The sequence below is a fragment of the Bos indicus x Bos taurus genome, chromosome 21 (genome assembly GCF_003369695.1).
Source record: "Bos indicus x Bos taurus breed Angus x Brahman F1 hybrid chromosome 21, Bos_hybrid_MaternalHap_v2.0, whole genome shotgun sequence".
NCBI lineage: Eukaryota > Metazoa > Chordata > Mammalia > Artiodactyla > Bovidae > Bos > Bos indicus x Bos taurus.
Genome location: NC_040096.1, coordinates 21,155,581 through 21,175,258, shown reverse-complemented (window position 1 = coordinate 21,175,258; position 19,678 = coordinate 21,155,581). Strand labels below are relative to the sequence as shown.

The 19,678-nt window shown below is 42.6% G+C and overlaps 1 protein-coding gene across 3 annotated transcripts in view; it reads right to left on the bottom strand.

The window, feature by feature from the left end:
- WDR93 (WD repeat domain 93) overlaps positions 1-19,678 on the bottom strand; it is a 52,370-nt gene that overhangs the window by 32,591 nt on the left and 101 nt on the right. For all 3 annotated transcript variants that reach the window (XM_027520937.1, XM_027520939.1, XM_027520938.1), the window contains exons 2-4: positions 9,789-10,133; positions 8,303-8,495; positions 5,996-6,060 (exon numbers count right to left, since the gene is read on the bottom strand). In XM_027520937.1, coding sequence (XP_027376738.1) covers positions 5,996-6,060; positions 8,303-8,495; positions 9,789-10,106 — 576 coding nt within the window. In that variant the 5' untranslated portion in view covers positions 10,107-10,133. The remainder of the gene's footprint in view (positions 1-5,995; positions 6,061-8,302; positions 8,496-9,788; positions 10,134-19,678) is intronic.

Sequence of the window (19,678 nt, the reverse complement as noted above, 5' to 3'; positions counted from 1 at the left end):
CATTCCTTCCAGAGAAACCCCAGGACTGATCTCCTTCAGAATGGACTGGTTGGATCTCCTTGCAGTCCAAGGGACTCTCAAGAGTCTTCTCCAACACCACAGTTCAAAAGCATCAATTCTTCAGCGCTCAGCCTTCTTCACAGTCCAACTCTCACATCCATACATGACCACTGGAAAAACCATGGCCTTGACTAGACGGACCTTTGTGGGCAAAGTAATGTCTCTGCCTTTGAATATGCTATCTAGGTTGGTCATAACTTTCCTTCCAAGGAGTAAGCGTCTTTTAATTTCATGGCTGCAATCACCATCTGCAATGATTTTGGAGCCCCAAAACATAAAGTCTGACACTGTTTCCACTGTTTCCCCATCTATTTCCCATGAAGGGATGGGACCAGATGCCATGATCTTAGTTTTCTGAATGTTGAGCTTTAAGCCAACGTTTTCACTCTCCTCTTTCACTTTCATCAAGAGGCTTTTTAGTTGCTCTTCACTTTCTGCCATAAGGGTGGTGTCATCTGCATATCTGAGGTTATTGATATTTCTCCCAGCAATCTTGATTCCAGTTTGTGCTTCTTCCAGCCCAGCGTTTCTCATGATGTACTCCACATGTAAGTTAAATAAGCAGGGTGACAATATACAGCCTTGACGTACTCCTTTTCCTATTTGGAACCAGTCTGTTGTTCCATGTCCAGCTCTAACTGTTGCTTCCTGACCTGCATATAGGTTTCTCAAGAGGCAGGTCAGGTGGTCTGGTATTCCCATCTCTTTCAGAATTTTCCACAGTCTATTGTGATCCACACAGTCAAAGGCTTTGGCATAGTCAATAAAGCAGAAATAGATGTTTCTCTGGAACTCTCTTGCTTTTTCCACGATCCAGCGGATGTTGGCCATTTGATCTCTGGTTCCTCTGCCTTTTCTAAATCCAGCTGGAACATCAGGAAGTTCACGGTTCACATATTGCTGAAGCCTGGCCTGGAGAATTTTGAGCATTACTTTGCTAGCGTGTGAGATGAGTGCAATTGTGCAGTAGTTTGAGCATTCTTTGGCATTGCCTTTCTTTGGGATTGCAATGAAAACTGACCTTTTCCAGTCCTGTGGCCACTGCTGAGTTTTCCAAATTTGCTGGCATATTGAGTGCAGCACTTTCACAGCATCGTCTTTCAGGATTTGAAATAGCTCAACTGGAATTCCATCACCTCCACTAGCTTTGTTCATAGTGATGCTTTCTAAGGCCCACTTGACTTCACATTCCAAGATGTCTGGCTCTAGGTGAGTGATCACAGCATCGTGATTATCTGGGTTGTGAAGATCTTTTTTGTACAGTTCTTCTGTGTATTCTTGCCACCTCTTCTTAATATCTTCTGCTTCTGTTAAGTCCATACCATTTCTGTCCTTTATTGAGCCCATCTTTGCATGAAATGTTCCCTTGGTATCTCTAATTTTCTTGGAGAGATCTCTAGTCTTTCCCTTTCTGTTGTTTTCCTCTATTTCTTTGCATTGATCGCTGAGGAAGGCTTTCTTATCTCTCCTTGCTATTCTTTGGAACTCTGCATTCAGACGCTTATATCTTTCCTTTTCTCCTTTGCTTTTTGCTTCTCTTCTTTTCACAGCTATTTGTAAGGCTTCCCCAGACAGCCATTTTGCTTTTTTGCATTTCTTTTCCATGGGGATGGTCTTGATCCCTGTCTCCTGTACAATGTTTAGGAGACAATCCCTGTCTCCTAAACGCTATTGGTGTGTTGTAATTCACTAACATTATTTTGTGTATAATGTCCCTGTCAAGTTTAGATATCACAGTTCTGCTGGTCACAGTTCTGAAATGAGTTGATGAGTATTCCTTGTATCTTTTTTTAAAGAGATTTCTTTTTACATAAATTTAAAAACAGTTTTCCCTGGTGGTTCAGATGGTAAAGTGTCTGCCTGCAATGTGAGAGACCTGGGTTCGATCCCTAGGTCAGGAATATCCCCTGGAGAAGGAAATGGCAACCCACTCCAGTACTCTTGTCTGGAAAATTCCATGGATGGAGGAGCCTGGTAGGCTACAGTCCATGGGATCACAAAGAGTCGGACATGACTCAGCAACTTCACAAAGGCACAGATATTAAAGGTACAACTTGATGAGCTTGGACATATTTAAATGATGAGTTTGGACATTTTATATTAAAGGGTCACCAGTCAGGGGGGCAGTGGGGTTTCTCGGAGCTCTCTGGGGTCCACTCTGCCCCTAATACTGATTAAACTCTTATGCTATGCTATGCTAAGTGGCTTCAGTAGTGTCCGACTCTGTGCGACCCCATAGACAGTAGCCTACCAGGCTCCCCCATCCCTGGGATTCTCCAGGCAAGAACAGTGGAGTGGGTTGCCATTTCCTTCTCCAATGCATGAAAGTGAAAAGTGAAAATGAAGTCGCTCAGTCGTGTCCAACTCTTAGCGACCCCATGGACTGTAGCCTACCAGGCTCCTCCGTCCATGGGATTCTCCAGGCAAGAGTACTGGAGTGGGGTGCCATTGCCTTCTCCGATTAAACTCTTATAACATCTTTTAATTATCTATTTTGACTGTGCTGGGTCTGCATTGCTATGCACGGGCTTTATCCAGCTGGGCAAGCGGGGGTTACCCTGTCGCAGAGCGTGGGCTTCTCATTGTGGTGGCTTCCTTTGTTGTGGAACATGGGCTCTAGTGCCTCAGTCATTGCGGTAGTTGCTCGTGGGCTCCCGAGCTCCAGCTCAGTGGTTGTGGTGCACAGGCTTAGCTGCTCCGCGGCATATGGGATCTTCCTGGACGAAGGAGCTAACCTGTGTCCCCTGGCAGGCAGATTCCAATCTACTGTACTACCAAGGAAGTCCCCAGCAGCATCTTTTGATGAGCATAAGTTTTAAATTCGTTTTATTAGGGATATGATAATAACATAATAAACTGTGCATATTTAAACTGTACAGTTTGATTAGTTTAGACATATATAGATCCCTTGAAACCAGCACCACAATCAAGATAAGGAACATATCCATTCTTCCCGCCCCTTTGTAAGCCTTCCTTCCACCCCTCTCCCAACCTACCCAGGCAAAAACTGGCATTCTCTGTCCCTAGATTAGTTTTGTATCTTCTTGAATTTTATAGAAATGGAATCATACAGTATATATGTATTCTTTTTTGTCAGACTTCTTTCACTCAGCCTAATTATTCTGAGATGTAGCCATGTTGTTATATGTATCCCTTTTTACTGCTGAGCAGTATGTGCCAAGATCGATTTAGCCATTTACCTGTTGATGGGTGCGGAGTGGTTTCTGGTTTCTGGCTAAGACCAAGAAAGCTGCTAGGAATGTCCATGTACAAATCTTCATATGGAAATATACTTTCAATTTCTCCCAGGCAAATATCTGGGAGTGGAATGGCCGCATCATATGGCGGGTGTACGTTTAACGTCTTTTTTAAAAATAATTGCCAAAGTGGTTGTGGTACTAGTCCTCACCGCCAGCAGTGTATGAGAGTCCCGGCTGTTTCATAGTCTGCTAACACTTGGTATGGTCTGTCTTTTCAATTTTAGGCATTCTAGTACACATGCAGGGACAGATCATGATTTTAATTTGTATTTTCTCTAATGACTAATGGTAGTGAACATCTTATTTATCTTCTATATATTCTTTGGTGAACTGTCTTTTTTTTTTTTTAATCAAGATATTTGCTCATTTTAAAAACCTGTGTTGTTTTTCTTATTTTTGAGTTTGAGAGTTCTTTATATCTTCTAGATACAAGTCTTTTATCAGATATGTGATTTGCAATTATTTGCTCCTAGTCTATAACTTGCCTTTGTATTCTTTTAACAGTGTCTTTTGTAGAACAGAAGGTTTTAGTTTTGATGAAGTCTGACTTATCAGTTTTTTTTTCTTGTATGAAATACAATTTCGGTATTGTAGTTTAAAAACATAAATACAGTATACTAACGCATATATATGGAATTTAGAAAGATGGTAACAATAACCCTGTGTACGAGACAGCAAAAGAGACACTGATGTATAGAACAGTCTTATGGACTCTGTTGCAGAGGGAGAGGGTGGGAAGATTTGGGAGAATGACATTGAAACATGTAAAATATCATGTAAGAAACGAGTTGCCAGTCCAGGTTCGATGCACGATACTGGACGCTTGGGGCTAGTGCACTGGGACGACCCAGAGGGATGGTATGGGGAGGGAGGAGGGAGGAGGGTTCAGGATGGGGAACACATGTATACCTGTGGCGGATTCATTTTGATATTTGGCAAAACTAATACAATTATGTAAAGTTTAAAAATAAAATAAAATTAAAAAAAAAACTTTGCCTAACAAAGATCACAAAGACTTGCTCCTGTTTTCTTCTAGAGGTTTTATAGTTTTTGAGTTTTCATATAGCTCAAATGATCCATTTTGAGTTAATTTTTGCATATCACATGAGGCCTGAGAGATTCCTAATAGCTCGGTTGGTAAAAAATCTGCCTGCAATGCAAGAGACCCCAGTTCAATTCCTGGGTTGGGAAGATCCAATGGAGAAAGGATAGGCTACCCACTCCAGTATTCTTGGGCTTCCCTGGTAGCTCAGCTGGTAAAGAATCTGCCCACAATTCGGGAGACCTGGGTTTGATTCCTGGGTTGGGAAGATCCCCTGGATAAGGGAACAGCTACCCACTCTAGTATTCTGGCCTGGAGAATTCCATGGACTGTGTAGTCCATGGGGTCACAAAGAGTCGGATGCAACTGAGAGACTTTCATTCACTCACATGAGGCATGAGAAGTTTCTTTGATGAAGTCCCATTTCAGTTTTTTTCTCTTACAATTAGTGCCTTTTGTGTCCTAAGAAATCTTTGCTTGCCCCAAGGTTGCAAAAACCATTTCCTGTATTTTTTTTAAAAAGGATAATGTCTTTGCCCTTTAAAGTTAAGTCTATAATTCATCTCTAATTTTTATATATGATGTGATGTAGGGTTGAGCTTCATTCCTTCCCCCAATATGTTTATCCAGCATTCCAGCATCATTCCAGCATCCCCCACACAAACTGAATTGCTTTGGGCTCATCAGTAATATTTTTTATAAAATAAACTGCAATTAAAAATATAATCTTAGCAATACCTCCTCCTTTTTAGGTTTGTTAATTTAAAAAACACTTTCAGAAACCTACAGCATGCAGGCAAGGTACTAGGAATAAGAAATATATGGGTCCATGTCCTGTGCTCTCGAGGAACTTACCTCCAGGAGAAGAAACAGTCATAAACAAATAAGTATGGAGGGTGGAGAAACACTGTGATAGAAATCCTGTCCTATATGGTTGTGACACAGGAGGGAAAGGTCAACTTCTCTTGGGAAAGTAGCTCAGAGAGGAGGATGTCTGAGCTGGTCTTGAGGAATGAGAGCAATTTACGAGGCACACATAGTAGGCAGGAAAACAAGGAGAGCTTTCTAGGCGGAGGGGAAGAGTATGGATAAGAGAACAGGATGTGAAGCAGCCTGGAAAATTTAGGGACTTGTTAGTAGTTATTAGGGCTTCCCTGGTGGCTCAATGGTAAAGAATCCACCTGCCAATGCAGGAGACATTGGTTTGATGCCTGGGTTGGGAAGATCCTCTGAAGAAGGAAATGGCTATCCACTGCAGTATTCTTGCCTGGACAATTCCATGGACAGAGGAGCCTGGTGGGTTATAGTCCATGGGGTTGCAAAAGAGTCAGACACAACATAGCAACTCAACAACAACAAAGTCGTTAAGAGATACATTGATCTGGTGCTCAATTTGGACTGGAATTCCTTAGCAATTTTCTTCTCTTGACAAGAGGGTAAATAAATTCAAGGCATTCAGTATGTACTCTGATGGTGAGGGAGCTTTCAGTTGGATATTCTGGAGGAAGCTCCCTGGCCAGGGAGGTCTCTACTTCTCTCTACTCTAGGATAGCTGTCATTGCCTCCATGTTAAAAGTAAACTTGATTTGCTACAGCTTTTGGCCCAGCTATCAATGAAAGAACAGGAGCTTACCAATTCATTGATGGCTTTGATGAGGTAAAGACCATCCTTATAAAAATAAAACAGTCGAACAATACCTGAAACAGAAAAATAAGGAAGATTGAGAGACAGACAAGTGAGCTGAAGACAAATTGGAATTTTATATATTTGACTTTCTGAAATATCATAAGCTCGTGCATTATTAGGATTCCTCCCTAGCCCCTCCACTGCCTGTGATCATCTTGGTTTCCTGGCCTTCTTCCACCCCTCACTTGAAATGTTCAAGCTATTTTCGCTCTTAGGTCATCTCTAGCTACACTGGCCCTACCTTCTTATTTTAGAATCTGTTTGTAAGCACTTCAGCTACACTGATCCACTCCTTGATTTCTGCCCACCTGTTTTAGCACATCACCCCAGCGTTTCACACTGTCACCCAATCACTTCCTATGGCAGCGGTGGTTTAGTTGCTAAGTCCTGTCTGGCTCTTGCGACCCCATGGACTGTAGCCCACCAGGCTCCTTTGTCGATGGGATTTTCCAGGCAAGACTACTGGAGTGAGTTGCATTTCCTTCTCCAGGGGATCTTCCAGACCCAGGAATCAAACCCGGGTCTCCTGCATTGCAGGCAGATTCTTTACTGACTGAGCTACGAGAGAAGCCCTCACTTCCTGTGAGTGTTCATTATTCCACTTGCGAGTGTATGGATTCTCTGAGGGAAAGGATAGTTTCTTCCTCTTCTATGTGCCTCATCTCTCAAACCCCAGCAAGCTCCCCATGAAGTTAATTTTGTCAATTCAGTAAGTAATTCAGTCATTCTAATTCCCGTTTAACCTAAGGGTTCTAGTATATGATCATCACCCACAAACTTCAAAAAAACACCACTTTCTTGAGGTGCCTCCCAGACACTCATAACCTACCTCTATTGCCGTAATACAGACTTTGAAGAGGCACCTGGCCCGCTGTGGGTAAAAGTCTAACTCAACCCAATAAATATTCATGGATATCTGCTCCAAGACCTCAAAGGCTCGAAGGACAACCAAGGCAGTCTCCGCCTTCCCGTTTATCACATTCAGAATCACAGAGACATGAAACCAACTGGATATAATGCAGTGTGATAAATGCAATCCTATCGTCAGACCAAACTCCTCCTGAATATCAACATTCCTACTCCAGGTGCCTCAAACATGTACATGTGCAAATGGAAGCTTTCAACTCACAGTCCCCTGGAACCTTACTCTCCTATAACTGCTTTTCAAGGAATGGTATCATCTTCTACCCCATTATCTAAAGGCAGAAAGGAGTCATTTTTCTTCACACCCACCACTCCCCAACTCCACACATATGTTCCGTCTCTCACCAAGTTTTTCCATCATATTTTCCTTTTCATTTTTTAAGCTTTTTGTTTTGAACTAATTTTAGACATATAGAAAAACTGCAAAAATACTACAAAGCATTCCCTTATACCCCTCACCTCACTTCCCCTAGTGTTAACATCTTACAGAACCATAGTGCACTTTTCATTTAAACCGCTCCTGCCTTAGTTCAGACCTTCATAATTTCTCTCTTCAATGGATGCACTAGCTCTTCCTGGTGTCCCTACCTTTCCATTTGGGTTTTTCAAACTCCTATCTGGGTGCTCTTCCTAAAACATCAATGGCATCAGGTCATTCTCCTACAGAAAGAGTATCCTCCAGGACACTGTCCATAGTTCTCTGCACAAAGGTTCCTCTGCCTGGTTCATCCTCAGGCTGAGTGGGGAAAGCAAGCCTCGTGTATGTGAGCAGCAGGACTGCTGAGTGCTGGAAAGGGTGTGGACTCTGGGGCTACACTGCCTGGTTCAAATCCTGCCTGTGCCACTTTCTCTGTTGTTATTTAGTGGCTAAGTCATGTCTGACTCTTTGCAAACCCATGGACTGTAGCCTGCCAGGCTCCTCTGTCCATGGAATTCTCCAGGCAAGAATACTGGAGTGGGTTGCCATTTCCTCCTCCAGGGGATCTTCCCAACTCAGGGATCAAACCCGCATCTCCTATATTGGCAGGCAGATTCTCTACCACTGAGTCACCCAGGAAGCCCGCTTTCTGCATTACCTCTTCTGAAAAACAAGAATAATAAACTATACCTATCACCTAGGCTATTGTGAGGGTGAAATGGACCAACCTATGTGAAACGTTAGAACAGTGCCTGGCACACCACACTGTCCTGCAGATGTTGGCTGCTACTACATGACCAGGGAGAACTCTCCATGTCTGGTCCCTCCCATGCCTGGAAAGAAGATTAAACTGAACAACAGTCTACAGGTACCTGTAAATTAGGCTAAAAAGGAAAGAGAGGAACATGTACCCATTTCATCCACAGGAGCAATAAGTATTTCACTCCCCAAATCTGTGGCCCAGATGGAAATGACATCAACCTTAAGTTTCTCCCAAACATATAATTGTTTAGCGTTATGCAGATTATAGATAGAGAATCCTTTGCTTCCTCCAATAAACACATAGTCTTGGGAAACATCCATGCAGTTTGGCATTGTGTTGAGCTGGAAAAAGCAAAACAAAGAGAAAGGGAACAGTTTTCAGTTACTGCCATCTGAAAGTAATATGAGCTAACTTTTCTTTTTTTGGCAGCAGTGTGCAGCTTGTAGGATTCTCAGTTCTCCAGCCAGGATGGAACTTCTGCCCCCTGCAAGGGGAGTGTGGAGCCTTAACCACTGGACCACTAGGGAAGTCCTGAGTTAACTCTTCAAAAAGGGATGCAGGTCCTTCCTAGTTATGGTATCCCACCCAAATGCAGTGCCCATCTAAATATCTTGCCCAGATATCAAGAAAGTCATAGTATTCTACATTTAGGGGAAAGGGGCAAGAGAAAGCAAGGAAGTTGAGAAGAAATGCTCGTTCACAACACCAAGCGTGGCCACAGCCCTGCGATAAGTGGACCAGTGGCCCCATTCCCTGTACTTTGTTCTTCTAGAACACTGTGGAAAGAGTTGTAGCTGACACCTGGGCAGATTCTCAACCACCAAGCAAGACAGCGATTGATACACTCCAAAAGATTTTCAAATAACAATAGGATGTAAAAGGTAGATGTGCATAATCTTCAGTTAACCAGAACACCCATTTACCCAGGCAATGACTGCTGCTGCTGCTAAGTCACTTCAGTCGTGTCCAACTCTGTATGACCCCATAGACGGCAGCCCACCAGGCTCCCCCATCCCTGGGATTCTCCAGGCAAGAACATTGGAGTGGGTTGCCATTTCCTTCTCCAATGCATGAAAGTGAAAAGTGAAAGTGAAGTCGCTCAGTCGTGTCTGACTCTTCGCGACCCCATGGACTGCAGCCCACCAGGCTCCTCCATCCATGGGATCTTCCAGGCAAGAGTACTGGAGTGGGGTGCCATCGCCTTCTCCGCAGGCAATGACTAGATCCGTTTTAATCAGCATCAGCATGCCTGTAATCTTTCCAACATGCACCTGTCCTACAGGTAAATGAAGATTCCTGGCAGGAATTCCTTCCCAGGAGCAGGTGTTTTCATTTATTACCTTAACACTCAGTTGAGGAGACTTCCCTGGTGGTTCAGTGGTTAAGACTCTGCCTTGAAATTCAGGGGACACGGGTTCGATCCCTGGTCAGAGAGAGAGCCCACATGCCCCAGTTAGTGAGCCCATGTGCTCTTGAGCCCCTGTGCTATAACAAAAGAACCCACATGACAAAATGAAGATCCCACGTGGTGCAACTGAGACCCAACACAGCCAAATAAATAAATAATTAATAAAATAAATGTTAAAACCACCACTCAGTTGAGAAACAAGGCCACCTTGGCAGCTGCTCCATACCTTACTTTCTCTAAGTGGATGGTAGATGGTGGGCAGGGTCCGGCGGAGCTCAGCTTTCTTTGAGGTGTCCCTCGCCTCAATCATTTCCCATGAACGGTCAAACAGTGAGTTCACCATCTTGTTGATCATTCGATATGGCTGGGGTAGGGAATCTTGCTCTTGATCTGGATCCTTGAAGACCCAATCATCTTCATCGTCCTTAGACCAGTCCTTCTCTGTCGGGGACGGCACCTCCAGTGTCCCCTTTCGGGTAAAGATGGGGAGCTTCATCTTCTGACTTCGACTTCCTTTGGGACTTGCCATCACAGAAGATAGCATTGGAAATGTCTATGAAATTCTGAAAAGCTGGTCAAAGAAGTAAGCCAAGGTACTTAGAGATAAAAGGGGGAAGTTATCAGAAGACAGCACATCATCCTCCTTAGAGTATTAGGTTATGGGCACTATTTATTCTAGAGCCTGGCACCTCCCTCATTACCACATCATTAATATATGCTCTTCATTTTAATAAGGATATCAGCAGAGACAGGTTTTGACTATTCATATCTTTCAGGCCACCCCAAGATGACATGTGCTATGATGAAAGGAAAGGAGTTTGACTTCTTGCTGCCTTTCTTCACCTCCTGATAAGAGAGTGGCTTTCTGTCCCAAATTGAATACACCCTTTCTCTGCAACTTATGCCTTCTCCTGGCTCTTCCATCTCTGCAAATGGCTGTGCTGAAGCCAGCTGGGTAGGGGGCCATGATTCTCTGCTTGTTTTCCTTTCACCTCCAGTCAGGTACAGTGCAAACACTTCCATTCCTTGCTGTCAAGTTTACTCCTTCCTCTCTATTCCCCCTGCTGCCATCCAGCTCTGTAGGCACAGTGCCCAGAGCCTATGAGATTTCTCAAGGGCTTACAGAAATATCTGAGACCTGAAAAGAAATGGACTAAAAAAGAAAATCCCACAAAATCAAAATAAATACTTATGAAAACACTGACAGCATATCAACTCCACTGTGTGTACATAATATCTAAGTCTATAAGAAAAGAACAAGTAATCTGTATTTTATAAAACTCAAAACTGTACACTTATAAGAAGGTTTTCAAATGTTACAGTTAATAAAAGGCATTTAATGTGGCACACGGGGTACATTTTAAGATGTTTAATAGGTAGTGGAGTAGGGTCTTGCACTGTTGGAGTGCCTTGGGGCCCTGGAAGCCTTATAAAGGCCCTGGTACCATCATCTTTTCTCTCGTGTGAGAGTACATCTGTGATATTTCCGTGCAAAGTGAGAAGAGACTATCTGGGTCTGAGTCTGAAAGGAAAGAACCATCTGAAATCATCAGTAGGAACACTAAACTGAGCTCACACAGGGCTAGGAATAATGCCTGTTTCCACCAGCAAGAACAGAAAACCTCATTATTTACAAACATCAGGTACAGTACTCAGGAGAATCTAGCCAAGTAGTGGGAAAAATTAATCCTATTCAAATACTGTTCTGGTATTGCCCAACAAAACTTGGAAGTCAGAAGATCAAACTTAATGAAGTAACTTGACTACAAATATTTATAGAACAAATATTTATAGGAATACAAATATGAAACCAAGCCCAGATAAAACTAAGTTCCCTTACTGAGTTTGTGATTAATCTCTCTATCTAAAACTTTACTCCCTTGCCTCTCTCCTTTGACTTCACTCCATTTCTTCTGCCCTCTGACCTCAATCCTGAACACCAGTCAACCAGAATCAGATGACTAAGATTGCAGTTGCCGATAACATCGTAAATGTACTAAGATTGCTGTTATAGACATCATCATTAACGTACAAACTCAGGTTGTTTATCTAGGGCAAGATTAAGCTCTTAGATCCCCAAGTCACGGACTACCTGGCCAGAGAATCACGAACTGGGTCATCCATAGCTCCCAAAACTATGACTAAGACATGTCACAGAAATGTCACAAGACAACAATAATCCCAATTTCTTTTCCACTTTGAAATATCCCTAACCCAAAAACCAAGAAGGAGTGGATACAAGACTCATTTCCCACTCCCTTGCTTTGTGCCCTGCAATAAACCCTTCAGTTCAGTTCAGTTCAGTCGCTCCGTCGTGTCCGACTCTTTGAGACCCCATAAATCGCAGCACACCAGGCCTCCCTGTCCATCACCAACTCTTGGAGTTCATTCAGACTCATGTCCATTGAGTCAGTGATGCCATCCAGCCATCACATCCTCTATTGTCCCCTTCTCCTCCTGCCCCCAGTCCCTCCCAGCATCAGAGTCTTTTCCAATGAGTCAACTCTTCGCATGAGGTGGCCAAAGTACTGGAGTTTCAGCTTTAGCATCATTCCTTCCAAAGAAATCCCAGGGCTGATCTCCTTCAGAATGGACTGGTTGGATCTCCTTGCAGTCCAAGGAACTCTCAAGAGTCTTCTCCAACACCACAGTTCAAAAGCATCAATTCTTCAGCGCTCAGCCTTCTTCACAGTCCAACTCTCACATCCATACATGACCACCGGAAAAACCATAGCCTTGACTAGACGGACCTTTGTTGGCAAAGTTGTCTCTGCTTTTCTTTGCTGCAAACACTTGCTGTCAAAATTTGGCTTTCTGTGTCATGGACACATGAGCCCTTGCTCAGTTACAAAAATAATCAGCATCCAATGGAGTAAAATTCACAATGTCTAAGATCCAATTAAAAAATGACTGTGGTATATCTACATTATGGGATACTACTGCTGCTGCTGCTGCTAAGTCGCTTCAGTCGTGTCCAACTCTGTGTGAACCCATAGATGGCAGCCCACCAGGCTCCCCCGTCCCTGGGATTCTCCAGGCAAGAACACTGGTTGCCATTTCCTTCTCCAATGTATGAAAGTGAAAAGTGAAACTGAAGTCACTCAGTCGTGTCCGACTCTTCACAACCCCATGGACTGCAGCCTACAGGCTCCTCCGCCCATGAGATTTTCCAAGCAAGAGTACTGGAGTGGGGTGCCATTGCCTTCTCTGTTACGGGATACTGCTGCTGCTGCTGCTAAGTCACTTCAGTCGTGTCCGACTCTGTGCGACCCCATAGACGGCAGCCCACCAGGTTCCCCCGTCCCTGGGATTCTCCAGGCAAGAACACTGGAGTGGGTTGCCATTTCCTTCTCCAATGCATTACTACTCAGTAATAAAAATCAAAAAACTACTGATAAACACAAAAACATGGATGAACCTCAAAGGCAATATGCTGAATGAAAGAAACCAGTCTAAAAACCTATGTGCAGTGACTCCATCTATAAGGCATTCTTGAAAATCAAAACGAAAATGGGGATCAGAACAGTAGTTGTCAGGAGTTATAGGTGGGGGGTGATGTTATTTTAAAAAGAAGAGCATGAAGGAATTTTGGGGGTAGTGAGACTCTTTCATTCAGATTGTAAAGAGCTCTGCAGAGACAATATGATTATCTATAGAGAAAACCTGATTATCTATGGAGAAAAGCTGATGGAATCTTCTAAAAAAAATTTTACAAGAGCTAATAAAGTTAGCAAGGTTGCAGAATAAAAGTTCAATATACAAAAATATACTCTATTTCTATATAATGACAACAAACAATCAAAAATTAAAATTAAAAATGCTATTGTTAATAGTATAAAAATATGAAATACTTAGGGTTAAATCTGACAAAAGATGTACAAGACCTGTGCCCTGACAGCTATAAAATACCACTGAGTGTGTATGTGTTAGTCGCTCAGTCATGTCTGACTCTTTGTGACCCCATGGACTGTAGCCAGCCCAGCTCCTCTATTCATGGAGTTCTGCAGGTAAGAATACTGGAGTGGGTAACCATTCTCTTCTCTAGGGGACTTTCCTGACCCAGGGATCAAACCCAGGTCTCCTGCATTGCAGGCAGATTCTTAACTGTCTGAGCCGCCAGGGAAGCCCATAAAATATCACTGAAAGAAGACCTAAATAAATGGAGAGAGACAGATCTTATTCATGGGCTGGAAGACAATGTTTTTAGGGTGTCAATTCTCTCCAAATTGATTTATAAAAAATTAAAATAATCCCTATGATAATCCCTGTTGGCATTATTTTTTAGAAATTAAGAAGTTGATGTTACATTTCATATGGAAATGCAAAGTACCTAGAATAGCCAAAATTACTTAGAAAAAGAAAGAATTAGAAAATTAACATTACCTACTTCAAGACTTAAAAAGCCACAGTAATCAAGGCAGTATGATATTGGCACTTAAAAAAAAAAAGACAAAAAGACAACAAATAACAAGTGTTGGTGAGGATGTGCAGAAAAGGGAACCCTCATACACTGCTGGTGGGAATATAAATTAGTGAAGTCATTACAGAAAATAGTATGGAAGTTCCTCAAAAAAATAAAAGTAGAATTACCACTGTTGTTGTTTTTCGGTTGCTAAGTCGAGTCTGACTCTGCAACACCACAGACTGCAGAACTACACAGAAAAGGTCTTAATGACCTGGATAAACAGGATGGTGAGGTCACTCACGCAGAGCCAGACATCCTGGAAGTCAAGTGGGTCTTAGGAAGCATTACTAGGAACAAAGCTAGTAGAGGTGATGCAATTCTAGCTGAGCTACTTAAAATCCTGAAAGACGATGCTGTTAAAGTGCTGCACTCAATATGTCTGCAGATTTTGAAAACTCAACAGTGGCCACAGGACTGGAAAAGGTCAGTTTTCGGTCCAGTCCCAAAGAACTAACATATGATCCAGCAATTCCACTTTGGGGCATTTTTCCAAAGAAAACAAACAAACAAACAAAACTATTTTGAAAAGATATGTGTATCCCTAGGTTCATTGCAGCATAATTCACAATAGCCAAAATATGGAAGCAACCTAAGCATCCTATCGATAGATGAATGGAAAAAGAAGATGTGATATAGATAATGGAATATTATTCAGCTGTAAAAAAGAATAAAACCTTGCATTTGCAACAACATGGATAGACCTAGGGGTTTCTCCGGTAGCTCAGTCAGTAAAGAATCTGCCTGCAGTGCAGGAGACTCGGGTTCAATCCCTGGGTCAGGAAAATACCCTGGAGAAGGAAATGGCAACCCACTCTAGGATCCTTGCCTGGAAAATCCCATGGACAGAGGAGCCTGGTGGGTTGTAGTCCATGGGGTCGCAAAGAGTTGGGCACGACTGAGTGACTAACACCAGACCTAAAGTGAACTATGCTAAGTGAAATAAGTCAGACAAGAAAGACAAGTACCATATGATTTCACTTATATATGGAATCTAAAAAAATAATACAGGGACTTCCCTGGTGATTCAGGGGCTAAAACTCCATGCTCCCAATGCAGGGGGCCTAGGTTTGATCCCTGGTCAGGGAACTAGAGCCCAGATGCCACAACTAAGAGTTCACACTCTGCAGCTAAGACCCGGTGCAGCCAAACAAATTAAATTAAAAATACTTAAAAAAATACAAGTGAACAAACAAAACAAAATAGTCATAGATACAGAAAACAAAGAGGTGGCTGCCAGAAGCAGTAGGGGATGGAGAGATATGTAAAATAGGTCAGGGAGATGGAGAGGTACAAAAAAAAAAGACAAATATATCAATGAAACTAGAGAAGACAGAATTAGATTCACACATATATGGACAGTTTGTTTTTGACAAAGATAATTCAGTGAAGAAAGTACAATCCTTTCAATAAATAATGTTGCATCGGTTAAATATCCATATGGGGAAAAAAGAACTCTGATCCATACCTTGCACTATATACAAAAATTAATTCAAAGTAGTTGTTGTTTAGTCACTAAGTCGTGTCCGACTCTTTTGCAACTCCAAGGACTATAGCCTGCCAGGTTCCTCTGTCCATTGGATTTCCCAGGCAAGAATTCAAAGTAGACCATAGGCCTAAATGTAAAACTATAAAACTTCTAGAAGAAAACATAGGGAAAAATCTATGCAATCTTCAGTTAAACAAAGATTTCTTAGCTATGACATTAAAGCACACACTCCATAAGAACAAACTGATAATTTATACCTTTCAAAAACAAACTTATGCTCCTCAAAAGACATTTAAGAAAATAAAAGGTAGCCCAAAGACTAGGAGAAAATACTTGTAGGCAAAATGTTTGTATTCAAAATATTTTGAAAATTCTTAAAACTCAATAATAAGAAAATGATACATTTTTTTCAAATGGGCAAAAGATTTGCATCGACACTTAACAAAAGAAGATATACAGATGGAAAACAGGCATATTAAAGATGTTCTTCATGGTTAATCATTAGGGAAATGCAAATTATAATTACAGTGAGACAGTACTACCCATGTATTAGAATGCCTGAAGTTAGAAAGATAGACATAACAAATGTTGTTGAAGATGAGGAAAACTGGAACTCTTCCAGTTGTTGCTGGGAAAGTAAAACACTACAGTTTAGAAAACAGTTTAGCATTTTCTTAAAAAGTTAAATTTACATCTACCACAATATCCATTCATTCTACTCCTAGGTGTGAAATAAGGGAACTGAAATCATATGTCCATACACAGACTTGTAAATGAACATTCATTACAGTTTCACTTCCGGGAGTCTCAAACTGAAAGCAACCTAAATGTTTATCAACAGGTGAACAGACAAACTCCTACACATTCACATCCCATTCACATCAGTGGGAACACGGAATAGTAGAGCCTCTTTGGAAAACAGCTTGGCAGTTTCTTACAAAGTTGAAAACACACTAACAGGATTTAGCAATGCCATCTCTACATCTGTATGCAAGAAAAATTAAAGTGTTTCATATGAAAATCTGTACTTAAATATTTATAGCAGCTCTATTTATAACTGCCTCCAACTGGAAACAATGCAAATGTACTTCAGTGGATAAAGAGACAATAAACTATAGCACATCCATACAATGGAATACTACTCAGTGATTAAAAATTTACAAACTACTGATATAGACAACATGGGTGAAACTCAAATGCATTATGCTAAGTGAAAGAAATCAAATAGAAAAGCTACATACTGGACTTTTTTGGTCCAGAGATTAACACTCTGCACTTCCAATGCAGGGGCATGGGTTTGATCCTTGATTTTGGATGTACCACATGCTTCACAGAGTGGCCTAAAAAAAAAAAATAAAGGCTACATACTGAATGATTCAATTTATGATACTGTGGAAAAGGCAGAATTGTAGGTATAGCAAAACAAACTATACAAATCTGTGTTTAGCAGCACTCTATGCTCATCTCTATCATCTGACATATCACTGCACTGTACTTTCCTCTTTTCTTGTATGCCTCATTAACTCTATTGCCATAGGCCTAGAGCTTAGCACAGTGGGTGGTACAGTTCAGTTGCTTCGGGGCCAGGTTCTCACATCCTGCCCAGCTGTCATCCCCGAGGAAGCCAGGCATCCAAGGCAACTAGCTCTCAGGCTCCTCAGGCCGCCCAAATGGGGAAGCCAGGTCTCATAGACTGTGAGCCAGACAGATGGCCACTGCTAGAGGGTCACAGAGACAGGGAAGGGGGAGAGGTTCACTGCTCCTCCTTGGGCCAGTGCTAGTGGAGGGCCTTAGTGAGGGCTCTGGAGCCCTCAGGACACAGTCCCCAATCTGTTCCCTGGGCCTTCCAGCTCACCCACTAGCACAAGGTGGTAAGCTGGAGGGCCTCCAAGAGAAAGCCTGAATCTGCCTCTTACCTCACTCTCCACCTGATGACCACCACACCACCAACCCCTGACTCAATCTCTTCTCCAATGGTCCCTCTTGACAGTTACCAGTGTGCAGGGCCCACTGCAGTGCTGACCAATAGCTGGGCAGGAACACTAATTGTGGCTCATTGACAGTTGGTTGCTTGTGGGCAAGGCCCACTGAGGCACCGACCAATGGCTGAGCAAGACCTGTTGCCTAATAACAGGGTACAGAGTAAATGAGGCACAGCAATTGGGAAATAAGTGCCTCAAGGCTGTATATTGTTACCCTGCTTACTTAACTTATATGCAGAGTACATCATGCGAAATGCCTGGCTGGATGAAGCACAAGTTGGAATCAAGATTGCGGGAGAAATATCAATAACCTCAGATATGCAGATGACACCACCCTTATGGCAGAAAGTGAAGAATTAAAGAGCCTCTTGATGAAAGTGAAAGAGGAGCGTGAAAAAGCTGGCTTAAAACTCAACATTCACGGCATCTGGTCCCATCACTTCATGGGAAATAGATTGGAGAAACAATGGAAACAGTGAGAAACTTTATTTTCTTAGGCTCCAAAATCACTGAGGATGGTGACTGTAGCCATGAAATTAAGGACTGCAGGTCCTTGGAAGAAAAGCTATGACCAACCTAGACAGCATATTAAAAAGCAGGGACATTATTTTGCCAACAAAATCCGTCTAGTCAAAGCTATGGTTTTTCCAGTAGTCATGTATGGATGTGAGAGCTGGACCATAAAGAAAGCTGAGCACCAAAGAATTGATGCTTTTGAACTGTGGTGTTGGAGAAGACTCTTGGAGTCCCTTGGACTGCAAGGAGATCCAACCAGTCCATTCTGAAGGAGATCAGTCCTGAATATTCATTGGAAGGACTGATGCTGAAGCTGAAACTCTAATACTTTGGCCACCAGATGTGAAGAACTGACTCATTGGAAAAGACCCTGATGCTGGGAAAGATTGAAGGCCAGAGGAGAAAGGGATGACAGAGAATGAGATGGTTGGATGGGATCACTGACTTGATGGACATGAGGTTGAACAAGCTCCAGGAGTTGGTGATGGACAGGGAAGCCTGGTGTGCTGCAGTCCATGGTGTCACAAAGCTTTGGACATGACTGTGCGACTGAACTGAGCTGAACTGAAGGGCTGTGCTCATCCTGCTCTGTTACAGCTGGTAAAGAACTAGAGATCAGCTTTCTCCACAGTGCCATATTCTAGCTGGGTTTCCAGGTACTCCAAGGAGTCCAAGAATCCTGAATGTGAAACTGGTCTTCTAGATCATTATGATGGTATGTTGTCAAGGTAGGAGAAAAGAACATGTCTTATACAACAATTGTTACCTTGATTTAAAATTTAAATATTTAAACATGGTTTGTGGGGCTCTATTTGTACTTTTACCCAGGGCCTACAAATGTGAGGGGCAGACCTGATCATGGGAATAAAGTTTAAAAAAATTGACGCCCTTACTTTGTGACAATAAGTGAGTAGTAAGTCGCTCAGTCGTGTCCAGCTCTTTGTGACCCCATGGACTATACAGTCCACGGAATTCTCCAGGCCAGAATACTGGAGTGGGTAGCTGTTCCCTTCTCCAAGGGATCTTCCCAACCCAGGGATTGAACCCAGGTCTCCTGCATTGCAGGCAGATTCTTTACCAGTTGAACCACAAGGGAAGTCCGAGAATACTGGAGAATTCTATAAAATTATTGTTTATGGAAGAGTGGGGCTTCATGTCTTCAAGCCTCAAAAAGGAAAGTTCAGTGGTGTAGTTTTATTGTAATCTCTTTTAGCCCCCACTTCCTTCATATTAACCCTTTTTCAGAATTCCCTCAAGGAGCAATCTTCTTTCAGTGTTCATTCAATAATCCTAACAGAAAATTCTCTCACTCTACCTAGCTCTCATGCTAAAATACACCCCATGAATTGGCTTATCTCTGCTCTAACCATTTTCTTCCCCAGATCTGGAACTGGTGTTGCTCAAGGGAAAACAGAGATACAGAGCTGGGAAATGATTAGGCACCTCAGTCCCCAAGCAAAAAGTTCAGGGAAACCTCCATTCGGGACTCCGCTGTGGAGGTCCCTGGGTACCCGGGATCTGCGGGGAGGCGCAGGGCGTCCTAGGGACGCCTGAGGTTGAGGGGACAGGTCCCCTCAGAGCCCCCGCTCGGAGATCCTAGAGATAGAGGGGAGTCCTGGCACATGTGAGGAGCCGCGGCACCCGGATCAGAAGCCGATATTTCTCTC